This window comes from Mustela putorius, unplaced genomic scaffold, assembly GCF_011764305.1.
Source record: "Mustela putorius furo isolate JIRA1106 unplaced genomic scaffold, ASM1176430v1.1 tig00000487_pilon_pilon_pilon, whole genome shotgun sequence".
Classification (NCBI taxonomy): domain Eukaryota; kingdom Metazoa; phylum Chordata; class Mammalia; order Carnivora; family Mustelidae; genus Mustela; species Mustela putorius.
In genome coordinates this window covers 5,980,384-5,992,627 of record NW_025421399.1, presented here as the reverse complement: position 1 = coordinate 5,992,627, position 12,244 = coordinate 5,980,384, and the positions used below count along the sequence as shown (strand labels likewise).

At 37.3% G+C, this 12,244-nt stretch overlaps 1 protein-coding gene across 6 annotated transcripts in view; it reads right to left on the bottom strand.

Moving 5' to 3' along the window:
* Window positions 1–12,244, bottom strand: part of TANC2 (tetratricopeptide repeat, ankyrin repeat and coiled-coil containing 2) — a 364,817-nt gene that overhangs the window by 73,384 nt on the left and 279,189 nt on the right. For all 6 annotated transcript variants that reach the window (XM_004749221.3, XM_004749222.3, XM_004749224.3 and 3 more), the window contains one exon: window positions 8,635–8,866. In XM_004749221.3, coding sequence (XP_004749278.1) covers window positions 8,635–8,866 — 232 coding nt within the window. The remainder of the gene's footprint in view (window positions 1–8,634; window positions 8,867–12,244) is intronic.

Sequence of the window (12,244 nt, the reverse complement as noted above, 5' to 3'; positions counted from 1 at the left end):
AGTGACTATACAACAACTTGTTTATCCATTCTGTTGAAGGACATTTGGGTTGTATCCAGTTTCTAACTATTATGAATAAAGCTGCTATGAACATTGTTGTACAAGTCTTTTTGTAGGCATATGTTTTCATTTCTTTTTTTTTTTTTTTTTTTTTTTTTAATTTTTTATTTTTTATAAACATATATTTTTATCCCCAGGGGTAATGTTTTCATTTCTTTTGGGTAAATACATAGGCATAGAATTTCTTGGTCATAAAGCAGATTTATATTTAACTTTATAAAGAACTGCCAGATTTCCAAAGTAGTTGTACCATCTTACACTCCCACCAGCATCATGTGAGAGTTCCAGCTGCTCATCACCATCACCAACATTTGATGCTTGACTTAAAACATTTTAACCTATTCTAGTGGGAGTAAAGTGGGGTCTCACTGTGTTTTTAATTTGCATTTTCCTGATGACTAATGATGTTAAACATCTTTTCTTGTGCTTGTAGGCGCACTTGGTATCTTCTTTTGTGAAGTGTCTTTAGATTATGTTGACTCTATAGACCAGTGTGGGGGAAAAATTCTAATCTACAAACTAGGTATATTTCCATTTACTAAGTTCTGTAATTTCACTCTAAAATGTTTTGTAGCTTTCACTGAGGAGGCCTTATCATCTTAAGTTTTTTCTTAATTACTTTGACACTACATAAAATATTGTCTATAGTGTCATTTGAGAATATCTTTTCCCATTCCGTGGGTTGCCTCTTTGTTTTGTTGACTGTTTCCTTTGCTGTGCAGAAGCTTTTTATCTTGATAAGTCTCAAAAGTTCATTTTTGCTTTTGTTTCCTTTGCCTTTGGAGACATGTCTTGAAAGAAGTTGCTATGGCTGATGTCTAAGAAGATACTGCCTGTGTTCTCCTCTAGGATTTTGATAGATTTCTGCCTCACGTTGAGGTCTTTCATTCATTTCGAGTTTATCTTTGTGTAGGGTGTAAAAGAATGGTTGAGTTTCATTCCTCTATACATAGCTGTCCAATCTTCCCAGCACCATTTATTGAAAGGGACTGTCTTTTCCCCTGGATATCTTTTCCTCTTTGTCAAAGATTATTTGACCATAGAGTTGAGGGTCCATATCTGGACTCTCTACTCTGTTCCAGTGGTGCAGCCACCTTGGAAAACAGTGTGGAGATCCCTCAAAAATTAAAAATACAGCTACCCTATAACCCTGCAATTGCACTACTGCATATTTACCACAAAGATATAGATGTAGTGAAAAGAAGGGCCATCTTTACCCCAATGTTCATAGCAGCAATGGCCACAATTACCACTGTGGAAAGAGCCAAGATACCCTTCAATAGACGAATGGATAAAGAAGATACGGTCCATATATACAATGGAATATTGTGTAGCCATCAGAAAGGATGAATACCCAACTTTTGTATCAACATGGACGGGACTAGAAGAGATTATCTTGAGTGAAATAAGCCAAACAGAGAAAGTCAATTATCATATGGTTTCACTTACTTGTGAAGCATAACGAATAGCACGGAGGACATTAGCAGAAGGAAAGGAAAAGTGAATTGGGATGAATTGGAGGAGGAGAGGAAGCATGAGAGACTATGGACTCTGAGAAACCAAGTAAGGTTTTGGAGGGGTGGGGGTGGGGGGATGGGTGAGCCTGGTGGTGGGTACTGTGGAGGGCATGTATTGGATGGAGCACTGGGTATGGTGCATAAACAATGAAACTTGCAACACTGAAAAAATAAAATAAAATAAAATAAAAATATTGTTTGTTATAGTTAACTACTGCTGCATCAGACCTGTAGGGGTTACTCAAATGGCTGTGGGCTGAAATCACCTGGAACAAAAACTCCCACGTCAGGGCTAGTCAACCAGAACACTTAAGTGTTGGTACTTCTTTACTTCTTACATGACAATGCAATCCTCCAAAAGCAAGTGTTTCAGTGAACAAGATGAAAGCTGTGTGGACATTTATGACCTACCCTCAAGATGTCACCTAACATCTGCTTGCAGTATTCTATTGGTTGAAGCAGTCACAAGCCTGCTAAAAAAAATTCAAGAGGAGGAGACAAAGACCCCCAACTCTGGTTAGGAGGAATGCCAAAGAATTTACAGCCATCTTTTAAAACTGCCACACTACCGGGGAACTGGCTGGCTCAGTTGGAGAAGCGTGTGATTCTTGATCTCAGGGTTATGAGTTCAAGCCTCATGTTGGGTGTAAAAAGATTACTTACATAAAGAAGCTTAAAAAAAAACAACCCCCAAACTACTTTTTAAAAAAAGATTTTATCTATTTATTTTACAGAGAGAGTGAGAGAGAGCATTAGAGGGCCAGAGGGAGAAGTAGACTCCCCGTGGAGCAGGGAGCCCAATGTGGGACTCAATCCCAGGACTCCAGGATCATGACTTGAGCCGAAGGCAGTCACTTAACCAACTGAGCCACCCAGGTACCCTGCCACACTATTTTTTAAGATTCAATTTTCAACTGTTTTCTGCCAGTATAAAAATACAATAGATATATGCATATTGGCCTTACAGCCTGGAGTTCTATATTTATTATTAGTTCTAGTAGGTTTATTTTTTCTTTTGTGGATTCCTGAGAGTATTTTAGGTAAACAATCTACAAATAAAGACAGTTTTATTTCTTCCTTTCCAATCTTTACTATTTGCTTGTTTGTTTTCTTCTTGCGCTAGCTTGGACTACCAGTGGAATGTTGAGTATAAGGTAAATGGTGTGAGTGAAGGAATATTCTTGTCTTGTTCCTCGCTATTAGGGGGAAAATACTTAACATTTCATTGTTAGCTGTAGGTTTTTTGGAGTTTTCCTTTATTAGACTAAGTTTTCTCCTATTCTTAGTTTGTAGAAAGTTTTGTTAATTATAATATTTGGTCAAATGCTTTATTGCATTTATTGAAAAGATTATGTATGCATATATTTTATATAAATTTATATAAAGACATATAAATTTTCTCATTTATTGTTAATATGATGAATTACACTGATGAATTTTCAATTTTTTTTTAAGATTTTTTTTTTTAATTTATTTGACAGAGAGCTTTTAAGTAGGCAGAGAGGCAGGTGCGGGGGGGAGGGGGGAAGCAGGCTCCCTGTTGAGCAGAGAGCCCTAAATTTTCAAATGTTAAACTAACATTTCATTCTTGATCAAGTAAGACTAATTGATTTGCTATCAGTCTTTTCAGGACTTTGTTCTTACAGTCATGAGGAATACTGACCTATAATTTTCTTTTATTATGAGATCCTTACTGTATTTTGGTTTCAGTGTAACACTTACCTAATAAAACAGGTTTAGAAATGTTTGTCTCCTCTAGTTTTCTGAAGACATATGTATGATATATTTCTTTATATTTTTGAATTTTATTAGTTTTGCAGAAATATTATTTCTTCTTTAAATGTTGAAAACAATTCGTCAGTGAAACCATGTGAGCCTGGAGTTTTTTGAAGATTTTTTTTCCTTTTAAATTACAAATTAAATTAAATAGATAAGGGCTATTCAGGTTGTCTATTTCCCCTTGAGTCACTTTCAGTAAGCTGTATTTTTTTTTAAATTTATTTATTTGAGAGAGAGAGATCATAAATAGGCAGAGAGGCAGACAGACAGAGGGGGAAGCAGGGTCCCCACTGAGCAAAGAGCCCGATGAGGGGCTTGATCCCAGGATCCTGAGATCATGATCTGAGCTGAAGGCAGAGGCTTAACCCACTGAGCCACCCAGGTGCCCCAGTAAACTGTATTTTTTAGAGGATTTGTCCAGTTTATGTTGTTGAATTTATGTTATGAAGATGTTTATAGAGATACCTGAGTGGCTCAGATGGTTAAGTATCTGCTTTCAGCTCAGATCATGATCCCAAGGTCCTGGGATTGAGCCCCATGGAAAAAAAAACAACAACATGTTTATAAAAATCCCTTATTTTTCTTTTAATGTCTATAGGAACTATAAAGCTATCTCCCTTTTATATATGATGTTAATTTGAGTTTTTTTCCCTCATTTTCTTGATCAGTCTTGCTAGAGGTTTATTCATTTTAAATATTAATTTTTTTTCTATTTATTGATGTCCTTGTTTTAACTGTTATTTTCTTTCTGCTTACTCTGGGTTTATTTTCCTCATTTTTTTCTAGTTTATGAAGTCAGAAACTTAGACATTGATTTTACACTACTCATTTTGAGATACTTTATCATTTCCTCTGTGATTTCTTCTTTGTCTTATAGGTTATTTAGAAGCATGTTGTTAAATTTCTAAATATTTGGGGATTTTATTTGTATTGATTTCTCATTTAATTCCATTATGTCAGATAACATTTTCTATAAGATTTTAATTTTTTGAAACCTTTAGACTAGGGGCACCTGGGTGGCTCAGTCAGTTGAGTGTCTGCCTTCAGCTCAGGTCATGGTCCAGGGCCCTGGGATTGAGCACTGCACCAGCTCCCTGCTCAGTGGGGAGTCTGCTTCACCCTCTACTTGCTGCTTCCCCTGCTTGTACTTTCTCTCATTCTCTGTCAAATAAATAATAAGTCTTAAAAAAAAAAAGAAAGAAAGAAAAGCAAAGAAACCTTCCAACTTGGTTTTATGGCCCAGAATATGGTCCTCATGCACTCAAGAAGAATATATATTCTGCAGTTATTGGGTAGTAGTCTATAAATGGTAAGTGGATCAGGCTGGTTGACAGTGTCATTGAAATCTTCTACACACTTGGTTTTTATCTGCTTGTTCTTACACTTATTGAGAGGTGTTAAAATCACCAGCTATGATTATTTTCCTGTTTATCTCTTTAGTTCTGTTAGTTTTTGACTCATGTATTTTTTTTTTTACTTAAAAAACTTATTTGACTATGGTGAGTGCTGTGAAGTGTGTAAACCTGGCGATTCACAGACCTGTACCCCTGGGGATAAAAATATATTATATGTTTATAAAAAAAAATAAAAAAAAACTTATTTGAAATAATTTCTTCATTCTTCTGAAAAATATGTATTAGTAAAGTACAGTTGACATACAATGTTATATTCATTTTGGGTGTACAATACAGTGATTTGACAATGATTCATGTAATTTGAGCCTCTGTTATTAGGTATATATACATTAGGATTATTTTATCTTTCCAGAAATTGGTCCTTTCATGTTTATCAAATGGCCCTCTGGTTACACTTCTTGTCTTGAAGTCTGCTCTGTCTCACATTAATACATCCACTCCAGCCTTCTTATGCTCCGTGATTATATATATTCTCTATCCTTTCACTTCCAATCTGTGTCTTTGTAGTCAGATGACCTCTCTTATAGATAGCATATTGTTGGGTCTTGCTTTTTATTCAAAAAAAGGGGTTTCTGCCTTTTAACAGAAATGCTTAGTCCATTTAAATGTAATGTAATTATTGATATGATTGACTTTAAGTATAGCATTTTGCTTTTTAAAAAAGTTTAATTTGATTTTGTGTTTTTGGTTCAGTTTTATAGCATAATGATTCGATATTTGCATACATTATAAAATGAAAACCACAAGTCTGTTAACATCTATCACCTTACACAATTACACACTTTCTTTTCTTGTAATGAGAACTTTAAAGATTTACTCTCTCAGCAAGTTAAAAATGTGCAATACATTATTATTAAATATAGTCACAAGCTGTATTTTTCCATGACTTATAAATTTTATAACTGGAAGTTTTTTTTGACCCCCTTCCCCATACCCCACCTCTGGCAACCATCAATCCCCTCTTTGGATCTATGAGATTGGCTTTTTTTGTTTGTTTGTTTGTTTTATTTTGGTTTTGGTTTTGTTTTTTTTAGATTCCACATATAAGTGAGATCATACAGTATTTTTCTTTCTCTGCTTGACTTACTGCTTCTTTTAGCAGCCTAACACAATACCATTTTATTTTCTTATATTTGTTTTTAAAAAATTTTAATTAAAATTTTTTTAAAATTTGAATATAGTTGACACACAATGTTACATTAGTTTCAGGCTTATGATGTAGTTCAACTTCTCTATATGTTATGCTATGCTTACCACCAGTGGAGCTACCATCTGTCACCATACACTTCTATGATATCGCTGACTATATTCTTTAAGCTGTGCCTTTGATTTCCACTTGTTCAATTTAAAATTGTGTGTGTGTGTGTGCACGCGTGCACGCGTTAAAAAAAAGGTGGTTCTATTAAAGCATGTGGAAGGGACCTTTTTAGGCAGAAAGAGCTGCCTGAAAACAATCTTTATTCTGTTTTTCTTTCCTGCCCTCTTACTGGCTGATAAAATAATTTTTAGTATTTCATTTACTTTATAAATTCTGTTTACAGCTATTGCTCATGACAAGGATTTTGTCTTAAAAGTAAGAACATGGGAATCAGATGGAATAATTAAATTCATTTAGAACAATATTCGTCAATAAGGCTATAAAGCTGTTTATGGAGACCTACATGAGAAGCAAAACTGAAACACGTGCGTCATGGCTAACAATCTAGAGCTGAACCTGCAAGCATTTGGATATTCTCCTTGAATGAGCTATAAGATGTAGATCTTTGTATCACTGTCCTTCCTTCAAGGTACTCAGTATGTGAGTAATTTCTATGTTCACTCATTTGTTCAAACTTTATTTCCTGAAATGCCCACTGTGTTCAAGGTGACGTAACCACATTGAAGTATATAAGATGAATGAGAAAAGGTTCCTAACTTCAGTAGCAGATAATTAATCGAAGGGATAGGACAGGTATAGAAATAACTAATTCTTATAAAGCACAAAGTATAGTATCTGACATATAGTTCAATAAATGTTAGTAATAAAATTTTAAATCCTTACTATGCATATAATAATATGTTAAGTATACTCTAAATAAAAATACAAAAAAAAACCCCGCCCTGATATCAATGTGGAAGAATACTGTATCTGACTAGAGGCTGGCAGGGGGATCATTAGGCCTCTTATGAACAAGGTGGCATTTAAGCTGGTTGTTGAAAGATGGGTAGAATTCTAATAGAGATTAAGCAGAAGGCATAACAAGAAATGGAACAATGAGCAAATGTATGGAGGTAGGAATATGTACGTGAGTGTTTAAGAACTAATGAGTATTTCGCATGTGAACACAGGATTCATACAGGTAAAAGTATACAGGAAGGCTGGAAAGCGGGTTGGACCCAGGCTATCAAGAACCTTACACACTAGACTAAGAAGCTGGAAGTTAATTCAGTAAGCAATAGTTAGGTTTCTGAACAGAGAAATTAAGTGATGAGAGTGATACTTTATGAAGCTTTATTTGGAAGCAGCACAGAAAGTCTACAGGATGCAGAGGCTAGGGCAGAGCCTCCCTACCAGGTTATGTCAAGAACGGGTTAGAGGTGTACTTAAAAATGAATCTCTTTAGCCCCCAGGGCTCTGGGGTTTAGCACAGTTGTAACCTCAAGGCCAGTCATGTCTAGCTATAAGGAGTTGTGATTTTTTTAATCTCGGTATGCTATACAAATTTTTATCATTTTCTAAGTGTGCTATGATGTGAAAGCAGCACTAAACCCCCAAACCAGAGAAGACCAGGAAGGGACCAGGAAGGGTAGTAGTACAGACATGATGCCATGAGCAACTGAATGGCCTTTGAGTGACAATGGCAGGAATGAATATGAGACTAATGGATGGGAGAAACATCATGAAGGCAGAATTAGCAGGATGTAGATTGACCGTACAGAAAATAGGCTTTAAAACATCTGTGGAGAAATTCCAAGGTTTAGGGTACAGAGAAGTTAATAGGTAGGTAGTGGAGGTATGGAAAGTTGAGAAGAGAAACTCTGATATCCAAGTAACTAGTATGGAGGTTGAAATAACTAAAGATGGTGGCCAGGAGAAAGGCAGTTATAATCATTTTTTCTTACTGAGCACCTCCAAAACCTTCAAGAAAGATGTACATCTCTTAGGAATAAACATGACTGCTCAGGAACCTCATGCTCGCTCGAGTCCTTCTCTCTGGCCTCCAGCACTGATAAAACACTGTTACGGGGATGGGGTAGACACGGGTGAAGGAGGGGATGCTTGGGCATAGGCCACAGCTGACACCAGAGTTGCAGAGGGAAGAGGGAAGAAGGGCATGAATACGAGGGAGATGGGATTCCATTTTATCCCCCCCATTTCTTAAACATATCTTAAATACCCTTTACATAGTTTTTTGTGGAAAGCTGAGGTTTAGGACATACACAGAGTTGTGTAGCCATAGACGCCATTTCATTTTACCTGACTATGGAGTGAAAAAAAAAAAAAAACCCCAAACATTATGATGAGGAGGTTTCTAACCACACGAACTCTACAACATGGAGTGGGGGGCCATGGCTGTACTGGTTTTTTTGAACTCTACAGAGAGGACTAGAAGCTCTACTACCTTGAGTACAAGAAAAATGTATTCTACTTGGAAGCAAGAATGAGAATTTTTAGAGGAAAGGAGGAAAGAAGTAGCAGTTCCTGTAGGAATTTTCATTTTTTCAAGTAAAATCTTTTCTCTGTTAACTGTATCCTGTGGGACATCAGTTATGGTACACTGGGTTTTGGCAATGTGATAAAAATCATCATTTCTAGGACACGCTCTAGGTAAACTTGGGCTCCCAAGCTTCCACCTTTTGCCTTCTGAGCTCCCCATTTGTACCTTTGTGGAGATTCTCCAGGGGCTCCAGGACTCCCCTCCGGAAGGAGGCCATGGGGTCTTGGACACAGGACCGAAGGCTCAGCATGCTTTGTAAGTGAGGCTCCCGAAGCAGCTGCTCCCGGTAGGCCGTCAGCTGAGGTGAGCGGCAGAGCAGGGCAGCGACATTGTGGACGAATTCTGGGACCAGGCAGGTGTAGGCGTTATCTGCTTGGCAATAGTGATAGGCAACCACCTAGAGCAGAGAGACGAAAGGGCCAACAGGTTTGTCAGGAACAAGAGCAGTGGCCATGGTTACCGTAGGATCGTTCTCTAACTCGGTCTTCCGTCTCCCCATTCCACAACTTTTTCAAGTAAAAACAAAAGCTGCTATCTCAGAAACGGCCTGTTTTACCTGAGACAGAAATTTGGTACAGTATTTCTACTGTATACACATATAATTTACCATTAAAATTTATAAATGCAAGCTGAATTTTGGATGATAAGATTCCTTTGCAGAATCTGGGTTTTAGATTTTAAGAAATGGGAAACAAGCCTGAGAGAATAAAGATGTACATTTATCTAATATTTATTCAGCATGGAACCATACAGGAGAAAGTCTGATCTTGTATCAAAGCGTTAGGACTAAAATGATCCCAGAAAACCCTTGTTAATCTCAATAAACAATATAACTTATTAAGTCCTTACTTTTTAAAATTAATGTTGTAAATAGCTTTATAAAAAATAATTCAGATTTAGGAATTATCATTAGTATTTTCTAGTGCCCAGAGACAACCAGAATTAGATGACAGGAAAAAGGAAATGACTGAGATTTTTGTTAGCTGCAGGTCTTACATTCAAAGAACTCAGAAAATGCGTGAGTCTTAATCGCATCCATCCATCTGGGCTGTCTGGCTGGAGCCTGGTTTTAACCTCTGGGTTTTTTGTTGGTTTGTTTGAACTTGCACAGAGCTCACTCCATACCTTCTGGCTGTTCTCTTTGCCTCAAACTAAGTGCAGAGGGTGATTTTAATCTACAGCACTCTGTTGGCTCAGTACTACCCACGGATGTGACAATACTGAAGAGGTAACATGAAACTGGCAGGGGAGAGTCAGCCTGAACGTATGGAAACCACGTGGAATGGTGCTCAGCACAAAGAAGATGCACAGCGATGTGGGCTGCTGCCGCCATCACCATCATTGCCCTACCCACCCTCTCCATCGTCATCAACATCATCCAAGTTCTGTAGACTCTTTCTTTTCTGGCTGCTGGCTTTGTGCCTTTAGGCAGATGAAAACTGCCCTGGGAGCAGTCATCCACCAAAGTGTTCTGTGTTTTGTTTTTTTTTTTTAAAGATTTTATTACTTATTTGACAGAGAGAGACACAGCAAGAGAGGGAACACAAGCAGGGGGAGTGGGAGAGGGAGGGAGATGCAGGGAGCCCGATGCGGGGCTCGATCCCAGGACTCTGGGATCATGACCCGAGCTGATGGCAGGCACTTAAGGACTGAGCCACCCAGGTACCCCTAAAGTGTTCCATTTTGAAAAGACTCCTGATCTACAGGTCATTCTTGCTCTTTAACAAATACTAGAAATGTTACTTTTTTTCTTTAAACACCGGAAATCTTTCTCATTGGGCACACAGAGAAAAATTTAATATGGGAAATGTTACTATCCATAGACAGCTGAGGATAGAAATTGTTTGTGAGTGAAGCAATGAGATGTGATCATAATTTGGAATTGGAAGTGAGAAGTTACATTTAAAAAATCTCCACTCTTTCCTTTAGATAGACTGGTCACTGTTTTATTAGACCTTTCTTAAGCACAATGTAAAGAGCCAAAGAGAAAACCTAGCAGCAGCTGATCTCTCCTCTCAATGAACAGTGAAATGTCGGTGGTTATATCCACGTGGATACAAATATCCACTTCATAAAGAGCAAATAGCAAACCTCTGAATCAATACGAACTTTCATCATATTTTACCTTGATAGCTTCCACATGTTGAGGTGAAGCAAAGCTGAGCAAATCAGCTGAACTTACCATTTACCTAAAGTAATGGGATAGAAGTTTTAAGATTAAAAATTATGAAATTTAGAAAGAGGTTTCTCTTATTGATTTTATTAAAAATCATCTGTGCTCTAGGCTGAATGAGATTTTATCTAACAAAGGACACTGCTAAAGCTACCCCTTCTGGGGCTACCTTTCTTTCTTTTAGTTTGAAATATTTCTTCAGCATTCCAAATATAAAGTCTCGACTGCTTTGGAGAATTCAGGTAGAAAGACCATTCAACATTTTCACGAAATTTGCACTGTGGCTCAAAACAGATTATTTACTAGACATTTCAAAGCAGTTTGGTAGTATACGTACATAGAACATGTACACATAGTAACCAACAAACACAGGTTCATCTGTCAAACCTAGCTGGTGCTTCCTCCAAATTGTGTGTTGATATCATCTATGACTTTTCCTGTATATACAAATATGAAACAAGTCTGCTAATGTAGTTTTTTTCTTCAGTCTCTCATTGCACCAGTGTTCAATGGTATTCGATTTTTTCCTGCAGCTTTGAGAAAGTTACCATGGCCACTTGTGTTCAATCACTATCATGTCAACTTCTTGGAAATGATTCAGAATTAGTCTACCCCCAATAAATTAGCAGGCAGAATCTTTTTCCTTGAATTCTTGTCTCTCATGATGATTTGTTGAAATTTCATTTTCAGCTATGCCTCTTTTATTATTAATTTCTCTCCATGAAAAGTTTTTCTAATGTTAAATCCCTAGACTTTTTATTAAAATAATTCTAGTCAAAATATGTCAGATATGACCAGAATTATATTAATTCTTTGGGAAAGATAGAGAGTAAATATTACTTATTTATTTTTTTTAGAGAGGCAGAGGAAGGGAGGGGCAGAGGGAAAGGAGAATCTTAAACAGGTTCCACACTGGGCACGGAGCCTGATGCAGGGCCTGACCTCATGACCGTGAGATCATGACCTGAGCCAAAATCAAGAGTAGGACACTTAACTGACACAGCCTCCCAGACACCCCAGTAGTAAGTAAATTTTAGATTACTCCTATGAGGGAAAAAAGAAAAAGGCAGGTTTGTAGGCTATATAGACAAAAGAAAAAAGACTAGCTTTGGGTATAAGAAACTTTAAGGGGAACCTGGGTGGCTCAGTGGGTTAAGCCTCTGCCTTCAGCTCAGGTCATGATCTCAGGGTCCTGGGATGGAGCCCTGCATCGGGCTCTCTGCTCAGCAGGGAGCCTGCTTCTCCCCTCTCTCTTGGCCTGCCTCTGCCAATTTGTGATCTCTCTCTCTCTCTGTTAAATAAATAAAATCTTTTAAAAAAAGAAACTTTGATATGGGGCCCCTGGCTGGCTCATTCTGTGGAACATGAAACTAGAGCTTGGGGATGTGGGTTTAAGTCATACACTGGGTGTAGAGATTACTTAAAAAATAAAATCTTAAAGAAAAAAATTTAAAAAGCTTTGATTTAGTGTTGTATATAAGAAATAAGATGAAGTATAATCCTCATCAAAATCAAATGACTGAGTGGCTGCAAACCTGTCAGGCTCTGGTTAAAAATCCCAGACCTTCACTCTCCGAAGACTGTTTTCTACTTGAAATGAAT